This window comes from Solenopsis invicta, chromosome 2, assembly GCF_016802725.1.
Source record: "Solenopsis invicta isolate M01_SB chromosome 2, UNIL_Sinv_3.0, whole genome shotgun sequence".
NCBI lineage: Eukaryota > Metazoa > Arthropoda > Insecta > Hymenoptera > Formicidae > Solenopsis > Solenopsis invicta.
Window position 1 is genome coordinate 9,942,071 of NC_052665.1, and position 21,253 is coordinate 9,963,323.

The 21,253-nt window shown below is 30.5% G+C and overlaps 1 protein-coding gene across 7 annotated transcripts; it reads left to right on the top strand.

Moving 5' to 3' along the window:
- Position 1: 1 nt before the first annotated feature.
- Positions 2-17,687, top strand: LOC105200711 (exportin-1). 7 transcript variants are annotated; one of them, XM_011168377.3, is made up of 14 exons: positions 2-128; positions 2,943-3,177; positions 3,823-4,017; positions 4,095-4,445; positions 6,366-7,091; positions 7,560-7,794; positions 7,890-8,053; positions 8,504-8,638; positions 12,125-12,268; positions 12,345-12,491; positions 12,850-13,098; positions 13,189-13,441; positions 13,772-14,022; positions 15,588-15,734. In XM_011168377.3, the coding sequence occupies exons 2-14, from the start codon at positions 2,980-2,982 to the stop codon at positions 15,732-15,734; spliced, it is 3,195 nt and encodes a 1,064-aa protein (XP_011166679.1). In that variant the 5' UTR covers positions 2-128; positions 2,943-2,979. The 7 variants fall into 7 exon arrangements, with proteins under 7 accessions (XP_011166679.1, XP_011166680.1, XP_039313627.1 ...); XM_011168378.3 differs by lacking the exon at positions 2-128 and adding an exon at positions 137-252; XM_039457693.1 differs by lacking the exon at positions 2-128 and adding an exon at positions 147-256.
- Positions 17,688-21,253: the final 3,566 nt, after the last annotated feature.

Sequence of the window (21,253 nt, forward strand, 5' to 3'; positions counted from 1 at the left end):
GGCCATCTTGTTATTATTTTCGAAAATCTTGAGGTTGAATTTTCGGGAAGACGCAGTTTGTATGCGCGGACGTCTCCGACACTTCATTCCTGAGTGACCAACGCGAAAGAAACGCGGGCTTGCATGAGGTTAGACGTGCGAGTTAATTACGAAGACGGACGGTTATAGCGATGGATATCGCACGGAACCTCTTTGCAGAGTCGATCTCTCCTCACTGGCGATCGTCGCAGAAGTAGCGGAGAGGCGCAGAGAGTGTGTATGTGTGTGTGTGTGTGTGTGTATTTATATGGCATACGTGTGAGTGAGAGAGAGAGAGTACGAGAGAATGGCAGAAGTGTAAGTGGAGGAGAGAGGGGATGAGAAAGCGAGCGAGAGACGGCGAGGAATGACGACGAGTGCGTGAAACGAGGTACGAAAGTTGATGGTCGTGCGCGGGAATCAGCGGTTGTGTGTCTGACCTTTTTATGCTTGTGATTCGCGCCGAGGTGGCCCGGCCGTCGGCGCGGAGCGTGTGCGTTTTTTAATTTCCGTAACGGAGCGAGAGTAACGTGTGTGCGAGTGAGCACGGGTAAGTCTCAGCGCGTCGTTTCCCGCGGCGGCGGCGGCGGCGGTGCGCCTTCACGGGCGTCTTCAACGACGCAACGGATGAACGTTGGGTTGGTCTGGCTGACTCGAAACGCGACGGGGGAGACTGAGATCGCGATGAGCGTGCCTCGAACGCAACCTCCGCGTGCCGAGCGATGCGCCCGCGTTCATCCATCCGCGTGATTTGCGCCCGCGGCCGATTCGCACATAACCTCGCTTCCAATTGTGTCAAATGTAGGTTAGATCGAGCGACCGCGGCGCAGCGGATCGGGAGCTCCCTTGCGCTACGGGCACGTTGTGGAGAGATACGATTCTCTCCCCGTCCCTTGTGCCCTCTCGTACACGTTCTATCCGCGTTGCGGCGCGTCCCCGCCATACTATAGATTCTTCTGAATATTTTCTCGAGTACGGCGCGCACATGTGCGACGTAGTTTCCAATTTGTTTTCATCCTTAAATCATTCTTGTATCACTGTTGTTCGACGTTGGTCATTTCAACGTTGGATGATCTTGAGACTTCTCTTCCTGCTAGATTTCTAATTGCAAACAATTATATGTAGATCTAGAATGAAATTTGTGTATTTCTTTAGAATCTATTATTCATTTGTTCAGATTGTATATAGAGAGAATTATTTCTTGAAATTTATAGCTGAGTTTTTTAAATTCATTGATTGATTAATTGCCTTATGCGCATGTATCCCTTTTACAGAGCAAATTTGTATTTGTATATACAATTGTATTTGTATAATACAATTGATCAATCGCTGAACCAAAAAGCTTATCTTTTACTCACAAAATCGTAGTAGTGATTGGGCAATATATTTTGAAGAATTTTGATATATTTTTTGTAAAATTTATCTTATTTAATTGTAGTATATACTAAGAAATCAAAAAATTACTATAAATTTTTGGAAATATATTGCCCCAAACTTTCACGATTTTTAGAGTAATTTTAGTTTCTTGCAATTTATCCTCGAAATCGCAAGACATAGTCAATAGTCACATGACAACATAGTTTTTGGAAGAATTTTACTATGTAATTTTTGTAAAATTTAATCCAATTATTTTATTGTAGTAAATATTAAGAAATCAGACAATTACTTGAAAGTTTTCAAAATACTACATTGCTCCACAATTACCCTGTTTGAAAAAATTCTACATAAATTTAAGAAATTGACAAAAATGTTAGAATTGAAACACTTGTTAATTTTAATGATTAAACACATATTTCTACTAAAAATATTTTTATGAAAATTAAATATTTCTATGAAAAAAATGTCTACAAATTTCTGTTTTTAGTGAAACTTTGTACTTAATCATAGAAATTATTTTTGGCAGATAGGCTTAGAAATGTATAGAATGTTGTAGTTCATTAAAGTTCATTAAAGTAGTTTCCCAAGGAAATTCATAGAAATCACAGTATTACACAGTACTTCAAAAATTTAGAAGTGTTCCAATTCTGGCATTTTCATGTAAATTTTTGTAACATTTCTTAAATAAGATGTATAATTTTTTCCATCAAGGTACTACAATTTTGAGAGTAATGTAATTTGAGAATAATATTTTAGTTTCTCATTCCTCAAAATTATAGTAGTTAAGGGACAACATAGTTTTTTGAAGAATTTTATTATGTGTTTTTGTTAAATTTAATCAAATTATTTTATTATAAAAGATAGTAATAAATAAAAAAAATGACTTGAAATTTTCCAGAAAACTGTATTGTCGTATGACTACACCATGACTTTGACAATAATTTCTTAGTTTATTAAAATCAGGTATCATCAAAATCATGGTAATTGTGAAACATGATATTTTGGATAAATTCACTGTTCTTTTTTGTAAAATTTAATCAAACTAACTTTTATTATAGTAGATATTAATCATAAATCAGAGAAAATTACATAAATTTTTCAAGATACTAAATTATTTTACTACTAAGATAATTTTGAGGATAATTTCTTAAATTTATCTTCAAATTGTTAGAATCATGGGATAACATGATATTAAAGTGTCTTACTAAATATTTTAATAAAATTTAATCAACTATTTTTTTTTATTGCAATAGATATTAATAAAGCAGAGAAAAAATTACATAAATTTTTCAAATTACCTTATCACTTTAGAGAGTCTAAAAAAAAATCCTGTTGGCATAAATACAGGCTCATCTTATTCATCTTGTTTCACTTTTGTGGCTTAAAATAATAATCTTTGATTCTTAAAAGTTAGAATTATCATAGTAGTCATAAATATTATTGTAAAAGTTAGAAATATATCTCTTTTAATATATCAAAGAACATATTTAAATGTTTAGTCACTAAAAAAATGAGACGTCTTTATGTTTCTCTTTTTCATTTGAAAGGTAAAACGTACGAAAGGACATATAATTAAGATACACAATGGCAACTCTGGCCGAGCAAGCGTCTAAATTATTAGACTTTAATCAGAAACTGGATATAACGCTGCTTGACAACATAGTAGGATGTATGTATACTGGAATAGGCGAGCAACAGAGAGTCGCCCAAGAAGTGTTAACAACACTCAAGGAGCATCCAAATGCCTGGACACGGGTAGACACCATTCTAGAATATTCACAGGTAAATGTCAATGTAAAGCTACCTTTTTTTCATCTTCTTTCGTCCTTACTTTTTTTGCATATGCAGCCTTAATCAAAAGTACAAAGCATCTATATCTTATGAAATATGGATTCCTAAATCCTATTGAAATATGGATTCCTAAAATATTGGCTACTATTTTTATTAGATTTTTCTACTCGCCGCTATCTTTCAATTATCTAGTCAGCCTCTCATATAACTTGAAGCATATATATAAGATGAATGTCAGAATTGAACCTAGAACCCACAGATTACAAGTCAACCATTTTTATATGGAGCCACATGTCCCATTAAATTCTTTATCAGAGTACATGTTAAAGATTGAGGATTGTGTGTTAAAGAATTAGAATTTGACCAAACAAAAAATTTTAATTTTAATTTGTTTAAATTCTAATCTCCGATTTGCAATTTTTTCTATCAATTTTTTTCATTTATCTGCAATTCTCTTATCTGTATTATTTCCCATTAGTTATTTCCCATTGGGCAATATACATGTGTTTAAAGAGTTGTTGAAACAAAGAATATTTCACATTCTAATTTCTATTTAAATGTCTCCTGTTAAAAATAAAGTGCCTGATACTTATGAACAATGCTGCATACACTTATTTGATTGTATTGTTACTTCAGAATCAACAAACAAAATACTACGGCTTGCAAATATTGGAGCAAGTTATAAAGACGCGATGGAAAGTATTACCAAGAAATCAGTGCGAAGGTATAAAGAAATACATTGTAGGCCTTATCATAAAGACGAGTAGCGATCCAGAGACGATGGAAGCTTCCAAAGTTTATCTTAACAAACTTAATATGATCCTTGTACAAGTGAGTAGAGAAATTATTCCTATAAAGTATTTTTTTCCTTAAATACCAATAATATATTAATAATCTTGCTCTGCCAGGTACTAAAACGTGAGTGGCCAAAAAATTGGGAGTCCTTTATCAGTGACATTGTTGGCGCGAGTAAAACTAACGAGAGTCTTTGTCAAAACAATATGGCTATCTTGAAACTCTTGTCGGAGGAAGTGTTTGACTTCTCCAGTGGTCAACTCACTCAGACAAAGGCGAAACACTTAAAGGACACAATGTGCAGCGAATTTTCACAGATATTTCAGCTTTGCCAATTTGTGATGGACAATTCACAGAATGTTCCATTGGTAGCAGTCACGTTGGAGACGCTACTAAGGTTTTTAAACTGGATTCCTCTTGGTTATATTTTTGAAACCAAATTGATAACTACTTTAATATTCAAGGTATCATATCTCATTATATATTATTCTTTCTTTCATTGTTTTCTCGTTTTAAGAAGATTCTCCAACTTAAAAAAAGTGGAAGTAACATAATTTTTTTCAAATATATGTTTTAACAAGAGAACAAAGCATTGTCATCTTCAAAATAATAAATGATGAACAAAATTTAAGTAATAAAAACAATAACTTATTACTTGAAAATATATTTTTTTAATATTGATAAATATTTTTGTGAAAAAAATTATAAAAAGATTAGAATAATGATTCAAATATAATGATGAGCGTTATTGTTATATTTTCACTAGGATGACATATTTAAATAAAATTGTATAATTCATAAACATTTCATATTTTTGCACGAAATAATATATTGATACTTGATTTTTTTTATTCAAAAATATTCTTTATAAACTCCTTATTCAAGGATAGTTTTTATATTTTATTTGCGATTAAGTTACTTAAAATTTTCTTTCTCATAAAACTATTCAGTACTATTTCGAAACATTACACTTTAAGTTTGTAGAAAATTATATAGTCAAAAAATTTGAGAAAGTTTAGGAATATCCATTTTATATTTATATAAATTTGTTCTCAAAATTTTATGAAGTTCTTATAGTGTTTACTGCAAAAAAATGTTGAAATTTTTACGGAATTTATTTTTGATCCTTGAATATCTATAGAATTTCATGGGATTTTATTACTTGAGGAAATTTTTGTAATTTTTTAAATGTAACTTTATTTTTTTTAATAAAATTAATCATTTTTTCTTGATAATGCAAAATATCAATAATTAACTCATGATAAATATGGCATTATAAAAAATATTAATGACTATAGAGAATACATTATTTTTTAAGTTAGTGTTGTGTTTAATTACATTTAAATTTTTGACGAGTATTTTCCGTACTTTTGGTGAGCTAGATTCATGTATTGTAGATAGATCGTTATTTATATGCCATTTAGTTCATATTTTTTTTAGTACTGTCTTAAATTTAATATTTAAAGTAGCTTTTCTTTAGCTACATGATTAAGCAACATTAAAAATTATATTAAAATAAATTTAATTTAAAACTGCATTAAAAAAATTTTATAATCTAACCTGGAATAAAATTTCTAAAAAATTAAAAAATTAGTAGGGAATTCTTCACAAAAAAAGCGTGTTACGAAATCTTATGCTCAAGGAAAATAAAACGAACATTTCTTATAGTTTGAGACGAGGAATTCAATGGTATTAGTTAAAATTACGTCATATACGACGAGAACACAGAAAATTGCATTTAAATCGGGAAGACGCATGACGTTGCAGTCATTTGCGATGTAAGATGCTACGCTACATTTATCGATGGTACTGGATATAGTGTAATATATCATATTTTGACATTAAAAATACAGAATATTTTATAAAAAATGCTATATTTAATAGAGAAAATATCAGGTGCAAAGGAAAAGTTTTCATACGCTTACACGATGCACCGCGGCAATTACTATGGTGGGGGGAAGCCGTTTCAAACACGTTCGTGAAAGCATATGACTGTTACATCTGATATTTTCGCTAATATAGCATTTTTTTATTCTATATTTTTAATATTAAAACGTGATGTATCATAATCTTATGTATAGCATATTGATCTGTCTCATAAATAACTGTGATGCTACGCGTTTTTCTGATTTTAAACGCAATTTTTTATGTGTTCTTGTTATGTGACAATTTTAACTAGCACCATCAAATTTTCCATCTCAAAAACTATAAGAAATTATGTTTGTTTTACTTTCCCCGAGCACAGCAAAACAGGCTTTTTCGTAACATCCTTCTTTGAATAAACAAAAATCTGTTATACTATGTGAAAAGATTGGAGAACCTTCTTTAGCATAATTTACTTGTGCTCTGCTATTATTTGTAACCTTTGTTTCTTTAATTCACAGTTTTTGAACGTACCAATATTTCGGAACGTTACTCTAAAGTGTCTGACTGAGATCGCGGCAGTGACCGCCACTGTGCCGAATTACGATGATATGTTCGTTATATTATTTATCAATACAATGCAGCAATTGGAGCTAATGCTTCCATTGGAAACTAACATACGTGAGGCATACGCGGCTGGTCAAGACCAAGAGCAAAATTTTATTCAGAATCTAGCTATGTTTCTTTGCACTTACTTGAAAGATCATGGCGAGTTAATAGAAAAGAAACAATTGAACGAAACATTAGTGAAGGCATTACATTACCTCGTTCTTATCTCAGAGGTTGACGAAGTTGAAATCTTCAAAATCTGTTTAGAATATTGGAACGGATTGGCGGCCGAGCTATACAAAGAGAGTCCTTTTGTAACCTCGTCATCACTTTTTATGTCTAAGAACATGACAGTTCCGCCTCGAAGATTATTTTATGGTCAAGTTTTGACAAAAGTACGTTATATTATGATCAGCAGAATGGCGAAGCCCGAAGAGGTGCTTGTTGTGGAAAATGAAAATGGCGAGGTTGTTAGGGAGTTTATGAAAGATACCGATTCTATTAATCTCTATAAAAACATGAGAGAAACTCTTGTGTATCTCACTCATCTTGATTATTTGGATACGGAAAGAGTAATGACGGAAAAGCTGCAAAATCAAGTTAACGGTTCAGAATGGTCTTGGAAGAATCTCAATACGGTAACTTTCTCTCTTAAAATACATATTACAAATAACAGAATGTTAGATGAGATAATTTAGGCATGTTTTTTTTTCACGCCTCAGAACTGAATTTTTTACATACAGTTTATTTTTTCTTTTTTTTTCTGCTTATATTGAAAAGAAAAAAAGAGAAGATGTACGATACAAAAGATTCAAACCTGAGGTGTAGAAGAAAAATAAGCTTTTAGAGTTGTTTTAAGGTTTCAAATGTTTCAATTAAGGTTTTTTGTCATTAAATCAAATCGAATTTCTTTGAATCCGAATCAAATTGTTAAAATATAACTTTTAATTAACAATATAACAATAGTAACTTTTAATTAATAACAATATTTGAAATCGAATTGCATTTTATTTGTATTCAAATAATTCATACATTTTTAGAGATAATGATAGAGATATTCTAGAGATATTATATTTAGCATCTTTTTATTTCTTTTTTTTTTTTAGTTGTGTTGGGCAATAGGCAGTATTTCCGGTGCTATGCATGAGGAGGATGAAAAACGTTTTTTAGTGACCGTAATTAAGGATTTACTTGGTCTGTGTGAACAAAAAAAAGGAAAAGATAATAAAGCTATAATCGCCAGCAATATCATGTACGTTGTTGGTCAATATCCACGGTTTCTCCGAGCCCATTGGAAATTTTTAAAGACTGTTGTAAATAAACTTTTTGAGTTTATGCATGGTAAGTAAATATGTTTTTGTTATTGAAACTTTTTATGTTTGTATAATACAAATTGAACAATAGACAAATGAGTGGAATCTATATTCATGTTTCAGAAACGCACGATGGAGTGCAAGATATGGCCTGCGATACTTTTATTAAAATAGCACTGAAATGCAGACGACATTTTGTTACTGTACAAATAGGGGAAGCGATGCCATTCATTGAAGAAATTCTTTCTACAATTAGCACAATCATATGCGATCTTCAAACACAACAAGTAGGATAAGCAATAATATTTATTTTATTTAATACACGGAGAGAATTTTTAGAGAGAATTTCAAATTATCTTTTCAAAATCATGGTAATTGTGGGACAATGTAGTATTTGGAAGAATTTTAATTTAATTAATTAAATAAAATTTAATAAAATAGGTTTTTTATTTTATTATGATTAAGAAATTAGAAAAAAGATTACAATAAAATTTTTGAAATATTATAATAGTCGTGAGACATATTTCAAAGTGCTGTATACCTTAGTAAAATTTAATCATATATCTTGTATTTTATTATGGTAGATATTAATAAATCAGAAAATCATATAAAATTCTTTGAAATATATTCTATGACTGCCATGATTTTGAGAATAAATTTTAAGATAAAATTTTCTCAGTGTATATTTAATTATATTACGCGCAATATTGTACTATCAATCTAATATTATGGAATAGGTACATACATTCTATGAAGCAGTTGGCTATATGATAAGTGCTCAAGCTGATGCCGTAGTGCAGGAACAGTTAATCGAAAAATACATGCTTCTTCCTAATCAAGTTTGGGATGACATTATAAGTCAAGCGTCTAAGGTATGTTGTAAAATATGTTACAATATAAGCTTAGAAAAAAGAAAGGGCGATAATAAAATAGATCAATTTTAGCCAATTTTACTAAAAAATGTTACATAATTTATTTATATAATTTTATAGAATTACTGAATATTAGTTTTGTTTATTATATCCATGGAAGAGTGGTCAAAATTCTATTTGAGAAGGTTCTCCTATTTTCATTTCACATATAAGACCAAATTGTAAGAATAAGTTTGTGATTAAGGCTCCTGATCCCTCGCGCAGTCATATTGAAGTCCTGATGTCATAAGCGAGAAATAACACGTAAAATTTTCCATCGTGGTATTTGTAAAGAGAATTTGGATAAAACAATAATGAGATCACTTTAAAACACTTGTAAAAATGAGTCTCGACTATCTTTTTCTCCTCTGGCAATCAATAAATTGTTGTAAAAAGCTCACAAAGTGAAGCTTATTTATACCTATTTCTACCAATGCAGATTAACTTTGATTAGTTAACTTTCACTTTATCTTTTATTTTTAATAATTGGAAAAAGATAAAGAGTAAGTTAAATTAAGATCAAAATTAATCTACATTGTGTGTATAATAAAAATGAGCATCAGGCAGAAAAGCACACGGTTAAGTTGAAGTTTCCACCGTGGCATTTGTAAATATAGAGAATTTGAATAAAACAAAATAATGAGATCGTATTAAAATACTTGTAAAAATAGGCCTCGACTATCCTTTTCTTCCTTGACAGTCAGTAAATAATTGTAAAAAGTACCTAAAGTGAAGTTTATTCAGGAAGGAAAACGCATATCGACAACTGTTGAAAAAAGTAAAAAAAATGTTTTTATGAAAAAAAATTCAAAGATAACTTTAATTGTAACCCAGTTTTACGAATTTGGTAAATATGAGAAGTCACATTTTCACAATGAAACACAATAAGGAAATGACATGCAAGACGAAATTTCATCGTCACCCTGTCACATTTTACGCCTATTAGTTCTAATTTTTTCCACGATACTACCTTGCTACCGTCAATGCGAACTTCTTGGCTGAGAAATCAGGAGCCTTAAGATATATTATACTCGCTACAATACCATCCAAAAGTTAAGTCTTATTGCGTACTCGATGACGATACTCCCATTCCCGTCAGTGAGAGAAAACTTCTGGTTGTGCCTGTCCGTAAGTTGCACGAAGACGTAGAAAGAAATGAATACAGATAAACGCAGACTAACGCAGCTCGATGCTCACTGGCCACCGAAAAAAAAATTCGATGGAAAAGTTGTAGCACAAAAGATATTTTGCAATGAGTAAAAAGTGATTGTAAAAAAAATGTGAAAAAGACGAATTTTTTCAAAATCTCGTATTTTTTGTTAAAAATAAATGAAAAACGATTTTGTTAGTGATAAATCAATAACTAACAAATTGAATCTTGAGAAAACAAAGACGGTTTTACGATCCGTTCCAAAAAAAATTTTTTTTTTGTGAAATAAAAATGAGTGATTTTTCAGTTTTACTGAAACTAATCATATGGCTGAAAATCTTTGAATTTTAATAGAAATGAATAAAAAAAGTGCTCCTGTTGTTATTCTATGATAAATATTAACAATTTATAATAACAATTTTAGTATTAATTAAAAATGGCGCCTTACAAAGAGAAATGGTATTACATTTTTATTATGTTTTTTTACTTTTTTAATAAAATATATTCATAGATAAGAAAGTAGTTTATTAAAAGAATATGACAAAATTACATTACTGTCCATGGTGAATGGAATTTCTACTCAATAATGTTTTTTAAAGTTATAATAATTATTACAAAATTAAATAAATGTATCTATGAAAATTAAAAAAAATATTTTTTGTTTCTCTTATTTAAAAAAAAACTCATTACTTTATCCAAAAATTAATAAAGATTTTACTTCAGACATTTTCTAATCAGGCAGTTCTCCTTCTTTCGATATCAAAAACACAATATTAAATAAAATAAAACGCAATATAAACAAAACATTGAATTAAATTATTTTTTATGATATACACACATGATTCGAATTACAAGTAATTCCAATTACTTACCTGAACTTTTACTCTTCCCCCCACTTTTTTTTAAAATTTGAATTTTTTAACAATCTGTACACACTGAGTGAATTTTATCCGGGCACGCACTTATGCTAACAACTTTAAAACTAATGACGTACTAAAGCCACGAATCAAAGGAATTGTCGAAAGGATACAAAAGTTTTTTCTTTCCAAATCTCAGCGTCATTGCTCAAAACGTGTTCAAATGCCACATCTTTGAAAATCAGTTCGGGTGATTCTAACCCAGTGTGCACTGAGGGTTAAAAAAAATTTTGCAATTAAAATAATGAGTAATAAGTTTTATCATATCATTTTTGTGTAAAAGTATAAAATGTTTTAAAATTATTCAATTCTCTTTAAATATGACATTGCTTGAGACAGTATTGCTTGATAATAAAAGCGCGTGTAAAGTGGCAGTCCCAATTATGGATCGTTTAATAATGGCATTTTATAACGGCAAAATATGATCCTAAATCTTGACTTTCTTTTTCAATTTTGTAAATGTAAAACAATACCACATTTTATACAAGTCATGTGACGCAATGCAATCTTCATTAATCAATGTCCTTTCACAGGAAATAAATCATTTTTGGCCATTTTCAGTTATTTCCTTTTTGGTATTGCTTTTATCAAAGTACACTGATGAATTTTTTATCGATAATAAACCAACCTTTATATCTTTTCTGTGACATTTCGACATCTTTGTTAATTTCTTAATTTTTGTTAATTTCTTAATCTTTCTTTATGCAGTACTAACAATAATTCTTGTGTATTGCATTGATAGAAGAAAGATTTATACATGTATAAAACGTGAAAATTTTTATGTAAAATTGTATCATCAATTTCGTGCTCCTTAGAGAAATGTTACCAATTATTGAACTAATAAATGCTCTATTGCCATGTTTCTATCAAAATTGTTAATATCTAAATTACATTTGATTAATTATTATAAACAATCTTTTTAATTTTTTTATATATTTTTACATATTTCTGTTATAAAGGAAATGCTTAATAATAAATAAGTTTGTTGTTTAAAATTATTTTTAAAATTTATTTTTTAAAAGAATGGAAATCTTTTTCTTTTTCTTTTATTTGTTAAAAAGAAAGAAAAATTATGTCTGCACTTCTTTTTTTAATCTAGAGAACTTCCTTAAAGGAGTCGAAAAATAAATTTCTTTTGATAGTTATCTGATTAATACATTTTGTTCGAATTATTTGATTTTCTATATTATATTTTCTCATTTCTTTTAACCACTAAAAATAAAGAAAATCTCAAAATTAAATACTTTTGATGTTAAATCTAATCGAGCGCGTGTATGACACTTTGCTTAAGCCATCATCCATCGTTCTTGGAATCATCTATCATCATCCTTTATATTTGTCTGTATATACAATTGTATTTCAATAAATATTCTTTGGCAGAATGTAGATGTTTTGAAGGACCAAGAAGCTGTGAAACAACTCGCCAGCATCTTAAAAACAAATGTTAGAGCTTGTAAAGCTCTTGGGCATCCGTACGTGATACAGTTAGGGAAAATATACTTAGATATGTTGAATGTTTATAAGGTACGCTTCTATTTCTACGTATAAAATTTTTGAAGGCAACAATGGATGACTTAATGCAAGTTTATATTTATTTCAGGTTATGAGTGAAAATATAAGTGCTGCGATAGCTGTAAATGGTGAAATAGTAATGAAACAACCTTTAATTAAGAGTATGAGAGTAGTGAAAAAGGAAACGTTAAAATTGATATCGGATTGGGTGAGCAGGACAAATGATCATCAAATGGTAAGCTGTCTCACTCATAAATTTGCATATATTTTTCAATGTTTTTCTCATAAAGTTCAAATTAATTTTTAAAATACTTTTTGCTTTATTTCTGGCCATCCACTGTCAACCTAGCTAACTGTTTTGTCAAATTATTAATAATTTTCTAAGAATAGGATTTACATTTTCTATTTATTTATTTATTTTATTATATTGACTGATGAAGACTCGGTGAATCAACATAGTTCTATTATATATTTTTACTAATAATAAATAAAACTTAGATAAAATGTATTTAGTTTATTATTTTGCTTATTTTGGCCTTTTCTTTCTTTATATTATTTATTTTATTTATACGAAATATGTATTTCTTTGGCAGGTATTGGAAAACTTTATACCGCCGTTATTGGACGCTGTTTTATTGGATTATCAAAAGACGAATGTTCATTGCGCTAGAGAACCCGAAGTGCTTAGTGCTATGGCCACTATAGTAAATAAATTGGAAGCCCATATCACTAGCGAGGTGCCCAAAATATTTGATGCAGTATTTGAATGTACTTTAGAAATGATAAACAAAGACTTTGAAGAATTTCCCGAACACAGAACAAACTTTTTCCTTCTCTTACAAGTAAGCAAAGCAGTATCGATCTCTAATTATTTCTATACAGTTAATGAAACTATACTTCAATGTTACTTTAACCTTTATTTTTTATTCTAGGCGGTAAATATTCATTGTTTCCCTGCATTTCTTTCAATTCCACCGGAACAATTTAAACTGGTACTTGACTCGATTATTTGGGCTTTTAAACACACGATGAGAAACGTAGCCGATACAGGATTACAAATTCTTTATCAACTTTTATTAAATATTGAACAGCATGAGCAGGCGGGTCAAAGTTTTTATCAAACATATTTTACGGATATTCTGCAACATGTATTCAGTGTTGTCACAGATACATCACATACCGCAGGTGAAGTAATAGTACATACACGTGTGCACGCACAATTTGTTATTAACTCTGCCGTTCTGTTTGAAATTTCTATACTATCATATTGTTTGGATCAATTTGATCAAGAAGCTCTAAAAAATAAAAAAATTTCACAGAAGAGATTAAGAGAATAAAATCATTGAATGCCAAAAAAAGACTTTTAAATAAAATATTAATAAGAAAATCCAATACGTTTTGTGTCAAGTAAACTTGAACAGAACACAACAGGGTTAATTAATAAATATTTATATTACACAATATATATATATTTTTTTTTTTTTATGTATTTAATGGATTTTACTGATGGTACAGGCCTGACTATGCACGCAACTATTCTTGCTTATATGTTTACACTGATTGAACGTGGGAAAATTCAGGTGCCACTCGGCCCTGTGCCTGATAATACTTTATATATACAAGAATTCGTTGCAAGATTGCTTAAGGCAGCTTTTCCGCATTTAACCGATAATCAGATTAAAATAACTGTACAAGGTTTGTTCCACCTCAATCAAGATATCACCGCATTCAAGGAACACCTTAGAGATTTTCTTGTGCAAATCAAAGTAAGTAATATTCAATACTTATATAACACTTGTACAGTTTGTTTGAAAATGTGTATGAGTATCTACACACAGAAAAATACATATTATAAAAATTACTTGAATTAAGTAAATATTACTTGTTTCACACAAATATGTCATAAATTCATGTGTTTACAAATCTACCATAAGTTCATAAGTATCAAATTCATTCCAAATGTATTCTAAATCTTAGATATTTAATACTTCAATCAAGAATGTTAAAGTGAAGCAAAAATTCAATTAACTTATTGTTCTGATGTTTTTCGCTGAAATTTTATTTTTATATTTTTTGAAAGAGGTGTAGTTTTTTGTGCATAATAATAAGTTTTCTTAACATTTGCAATTTGTATATTTCGAGACTATTATCAAGAAGACGTTCTTTGTTGAAAGTAACCGTTTACCCAAAAGTAAATCGAGTAATCATATTTCTTATAAATAATAGTAGAATTGATATTTTTTCATGTATTATTTCATGACCTATTTAGCAAAATAACAATTATCAGAATCACAACTGATTTATAAGGCATCTTTGTGCAAAGGAAATTTTTATATTTTGCCAATCCCCTTAATATTTTTATTTTTATAAATAAGATACCAACTTATTATAAATAAAATATTTTTGGAAATCATTTTTAAAATATATTTAGAGAGGTTAATTTTTCATTTTTTTTTTCCTGATGCTCGACATAGTCTTGAAAAATTTTAATAATATGAAATAATAAACAAGTATCCGACCAATAATTTCTAATTTTGTGACATGGTTTCTCTAAATTGATATATAATATTTGATTTTTAAGAAATTATATTTAACAGAAACACTCAATTAGTGTCAAAGGTTAGCAGAAGACATCTACCGTAGACGAATTTCTATTATAAACAATTACGGTTAAAATACTGCAAAAATCGCAATTATGATATTTATAATCGGAAGAATTATTTGCATCTTTTTAAAGAACAATTTTTTGGAAAAATCTAATAAAATAAAAATACATTACAATATCTCATTTCAGCTATACTATAAAGTGGAGATAATTTTATTTATTATGTTTTAAGGATTAAATTGCACATTTCGGCTCCTTAGCCACTTTCGCAGCTTTGTAAAACGTAAACTAAAAAATGTTCATTGTAAAATATTGCTTTTATAAGTTACGAATATAATTACATCCGCGAGAGCGAGAAGCAAACAATATCATTTATTATAAAATTTGTAAAAGTAAAATTATTAAATCTAGTTCTATAAAAGCTTTCGTAGTTTTATAGAAAACTAGCTAAGAAAAGTTTGGTAGGAAAATATTTTTCTTTTACAAGTCACAAAATATGATAAGAGTATATATATGCACCGTCAATGAAGTACAGATGAGTTGATACGTCACTTTTGTTGACTGTTAAGAATAGAGAAATAATTTTTCAAACTTAATTTATTGTCACTTTTGTTAATGCTTTTTTGTGCGGTGTACAGTTTATAGTAAACACTTGTTTGTGACAACCCTGGCAGCTATTAGACTTAAGAATTAAAATAAACTTTAACATTTTTTCCATTCATGCAGGAGTATACGGGTGAAGACGATTCCGAGCTTTACCTGGAGGAGCGAGAAACGGCTTTACGGCTAGCCCAAGAAGAGAAGAGGCGGCAGCAAATGGCGGTACCAGGCATTATTAATCCTCACGATATACCGGAAGAGATGCAGGACTGAATTTAATCGTATAGTCCTCATCTATCGTTTTCTGCACATCCGAATGTGAAACACTCTGTTAAAGTAATTATTGTATCCTTTGAGCTGTAATTATCCCTGCGACATCATCATAAAAAAAATAGTCGAATATCGGACTTATTGAAACTGTGAGTCTGCAAAAAAGAAAAACTACACCCTTGTTAAGGAGGTAAGCCCGAAACGTGGTGACTGTTTGTTTGTTATAGGATTCTAAAAAAAAAAAATTCGAGTTTCTGTTATGAATAATGAGACAATTGCCTGCTAGCGATGCTATTTCATGTAATGAAATAATAAAAAATTGCTTTTTTCGAAGAAAGTCGATTGTCTATAAGAGACGATATCTTTAGGATAACAATTTTCACAGATTAATTCCCAGTTAATTAGAATTATAAAAAAACGGTGGATATAGCAAAAGTTACATTACTAGTTTTCAGAATATCCTCGAATGAATCGATATATATGAATATATATTTCGATATATTTTCTCTGTACAAAATTTTCCATGAAACTTATGCCACTACAGTTTCGTTTTAGCATTTCCGTGCGAAAATTAAAGGAGAAAAAAAAATGCTATAGTCCACAGAATCGTTTTGTGCGCTCCATCGGTCATTTAAAATTTCTTGTCGAATGAATACAAATATGTATGTATGTATGTAAGCTTATTTGTGATAGCTTATACTAATGTATTGATACACGAATTTGTTATAATATAAATAATACAAAGAAAAGTTTTTTTCTTGTTCCATATTTTTCATTCAGTGAAACGATACATTCATTCATACCGAAAGAACACTTATTATTATTATTATTATTATTATTATTATTATTATTATTATTACCACCACCACCACCACCACCACCACTACTACTACTACTACTACTACTACTACTACTACTACTACTTCTACTACTATTACTACTACTATTACTATTACTATTCTTCAGTAATAATGCTGACAAAGCGATTTCTTTTTCTGAAAGGTAAAATAAATGGAACATTTACAGTGAGTGAGTGAGTGAGAGAGAGAGAGAGAGAGAGAGAAATGCGCGCGCGGGTGATAAAACTTACATCTATTAGGATGTGAATGCGCAGATTTAGTATATCTAACAGAGATCCGAATAATTCAAAGCCATGTAAAGAAAAAAATTATATAAATATATATAAAACAGCGACCTATTTAACTTGTTAGATGATTAATGCATTTATTTGATATATATAATAGGATTTCAATGAATACTTGGTAAATTTATAGTGTATTTTGTCGGGCGTGAGTGAATAGGAAAAATCCTTTCTAATAGTTCATGCGTGAGATGAGAATTGTGTATAAGGTACTATATTGGGTTTGACCGATATAAAGGATAATTCTTACTGCAATGGATCATATAAATGATAATCGTATGTATGTTTAAATCAGTGTAGAGCTTTAAAGTGTAATATGTCGATATTATACTTATATGCAGCGTAGGAGGGGAGAAGAGGTGATCGAGATATTTTGTGAATAATTTGCATAAAATAGTATCGTCGCAAGCAGGTTCTGACAGATGTGTACGTGAAAAGCGCGTGTTTTTATCTGACGATCAATGAACGAAGTTGTAAAATAATATCATTATTACTATTATTATGAGCCATACAATGGATACTTGTAAATTAAAACAAAAAGAAAATGATCGCAACACGGTATGTTTAGCACTTATTTAGGTACTCCATCCTCTATCTTGATATTTGTGTTGTGGAATATTTTAGCGAGTTTACAAAGGAAAGAATTACTCGAGGAATCTTCCTATCCGAAGATTTAGTGTATTACATCGAGAGGAGAATCGAGTTTTTTAAATATACATTCTGTTTTTACGAATCATACTGTCGTATCGTTACTCATATGCGGCATTCTTTGAGATTGAACAACAAATTTAAATAAACGAATTTGATTCATTGTACTGTCACCTTGTTTTCATTCTGTAGAACATGAAGAGAGTTTTATCTCTTATTATGTTTAAAATACTTTAGTTTTGAAGGCAATATCATCGTGTATTTATATATCTAGTTATTGTACGAAAATTGTTAAAAATAATATAAATCTACCATAAATTTTTCAGATTATTTTAACTTACAAGGGAAGATCCCTAACTTAAAATTTAAATTGTAAAGGGCCTCGCACATGAAATGCATAACATAACATAAGCACAACATAAGACCGATGGACCAATGAGCATCCAGCATAAAGTTGCCATATTGATTTATATAAGATTCTCATTGGTTCAGAGATCCTATGCTATGCGTATGCTCTGTTATGCATTTCATGTGCCAGGCCCTTAAGGAAATCTGCAAGTCCAGGGGGTCGATTGTGTATCTTTGTCGACTTTTCTCACTTCTCGTATTTTCATCTCACATGAAAAAATACGCGCGATTGACTATGAGCATAGTAAAAATGCGATATCCCTATGCTCACGTGAGTGAAAATCACAAATGCGAATGCGAGCAATGGTAGAATACTTCACATAACCTTTAACAAACGGGCGTCGCCTCTGAGTTAAATAATCTCCAATAATCTTAAAGTTCCTCCTGTTGACGATTGACGACGTGTGTCCCGAATAAGATACCAATTTAAAAAAAACGGTGCGTAAATATTGCATAATTTATTTACAATATATACTTATATTATTTACATCTTATTATTTATTTATTGTTATTTATTATTTTTATACTTATATAATTATTAATTTATTTATATACTTTATACAATTTTACAATGGCCTAGTTTACATCGAGCACTTGATACGCGTACTAACTCGTAACTTTCTATTAATTTATCTTACTGTCGACAATGCGTGTATACATAATACATATATTTAATTATCTTGATTTATATTGTACCAACTTAATATACTATTTTTTAAATTTATTGCCGAAATTAAGATAATTTAATAGAAAATTACTAGTTAGTACGCGTATCAAGTGCTTGGTGTAAACAAGGTCAATGTATTATCTAGAATATATTATCTAGAATATCGAATGAATCCTGAGTATCTCTCAGTCTCCTTCTTAATAAATTTAAATTTCTTTTTCTAATTCTTTTCCTAATTTGTATTTTCCTTTTGCTCGATAAAAAGTAAAAGGTACTCCATTCTGAAACGATACAAGACTCCGCAAACTTGATCAAATTCGACACAGTTTAATTGAACTCGACATCAAAATACTTGCCGAGCAATGTCACGTGAGATATGTTGCACGTGAAAAGTAGCCAATTGAGTGAGAGCTCACTTTTACCATTTTTACTAGGAATCTGGGGGTCGATTGCGTATTCCAAAACCTAGTGAAAATGGTAAAAGTGAGCTCTCACTCGATTGGCTACTTTTCACCATAGTGGAAATGCGACATTTCTCACGTGACATTGCTCGGTAAGTATTTTGATGTCGAGTTCAATCAAACTGTGTCGAATTTGGTCGAGTTTGCGGAGTCTTGTATCGTTTCAGAATGGAATACCTTTTACTTTTTATCGAGCAAGAGGAAAATGCGAATTAGAAAAAGAATTAGGAAAAGAAATTTAAATTTATTAAGAAAGAGACTGAGAGATACTCAGGATACATTCGATATTTTAGATAATATATTCTAGATAATACATTGTAAAATTGTATAAAGTATTATAAATAAATTAATAATTATATAAGTATATAAATAATAAATAACAATAAATAAATAATAAGATATAAATAATATAAGTATATATTGTAAATCAATTATGCAATATTTACGCACAGGTTTTTTTTTTAATTGATATCTTACTCGGAACACGCGTCGTCAATCGTCAACAGGAGGGACTTTGAGATTATTGGAGATTAACTCAGAGGCGACGCACCTTTTTTTAAAGGTTATGTGAGGTTTTCTACCATTGCTCGCACTCGCATTTGTGATTTTCACTCACGTGAGCATAGGGATATCGCATTTTCACTATGCTCACGTGCCAATCGCGCGTATTTTTTCATGTGAGATGAAAATACGAGAAGTGAGAAAAGTCAACAAAGATACACAATCGACCCCCTGAACGCTCTTTAGGTGCCTGGGTACACTCGGGTGGGGAATCTGAACGCAGCCTAAAAGGTTGTTTTTTTCGATTGTTTTTGAAATGTAAACTTGCTCATCAAACGGCGAACATAATTGGTTCTTACCTGTGGATCCAATCAATTACGTTCGCCGATCAATGAGCAAATCTACATTCCAAAAACCATCGAAGAAAATGTGTTGCAACCTTTTAGCTTACGACTGTATAGTCGTGAGCTAAAAGGTTGCAACACATTTTCTTCGATTGTTTTTGGAATGTAGACTTGCTCATCAAACGGCGAACATCATTGGTTAGGTTTTTTACCTATAGATCCAACCAATTAAGCATCGAACATCTAATCATCGAAGAAAATGTGTTGCAACCTTTTAGCTCACGATTGTACATACTGTGACTCAGTGAAAGTTTAAAATAATAAAATGTAGTACTGAGGCTTGAACAGAAATCCATTTTCTAGATAATCTGCAATTTATTCATTATTTAATAAGGTACAGTTATGATATAACCTCTTCCATTAATATTATAAAACTTCACCTATATAACGAACGAAATTAAGTTTTTAGTAATGCAAACGGATTAGATTGATCCATCAACCTTCTTCTTGTAACTCTTAATTAGAGTCCTATATAAAGAGAGAAGCGACATCGAACCCCCACTACAACCTTCAGTATCCAATTGAGTTCTCCACCGCCATTTTGGGACCGCTCAATGTCATCAAACACCATTCGTATCATTCTGCAAACAGCTGTGGTCACAATATGGCTGCTCGCTTAGCCAATCAAGTATCAATCAGATTACCAATCAGAGCTTCGGACATCAATGTCGCTTCTCTCTTTATAGGACTCTACTCTTAATATCTGTTCTTTCTCTTCATTTTTTTTCGTCAAATAACAGCGATTACGATTTCTGCCATTATTTTCAATCGATGCGTATAATATTTTATGTAGCGAGTTTAGCATATTTGTCTCTCTCATGTGTGCATATAGCAGCTACTTTTCTCTTTTCAATCTCACTATTCGGCAAGACATTTCTTGTCGAATAAACTCACGTGAGATGGCTCACATTTTCACCATGGTGAAAATTACAAAATCACGTAAACTGTTCATTTTTCACATTTTCACCATATTTTAGACAATCGATACCCTGTTGTTTTTGGCCGTAACCGAAAAGTTGACTCAACTTTATCTTTTCGGCCTACAGCCTACGGAGAGGAAGTCGAATTCGTAAGGTGGCAGCATATGAGTGCAAAAATATTAGTAAAGTTTAATTATTTTGTTTTTCCACACACTGCAATTTCGAATAAATCCATATTGGTAATTGTTAAGAATACCCACTGCACCTCCGATTTTGACGAAATTAGGCTCATTCGACGCGTTTTCACTCAAAATGAAAGAATCTGGCAAGAAAAAGTGTCGCTCTGGCCCGCGAATCGAGATATCAAGTGTT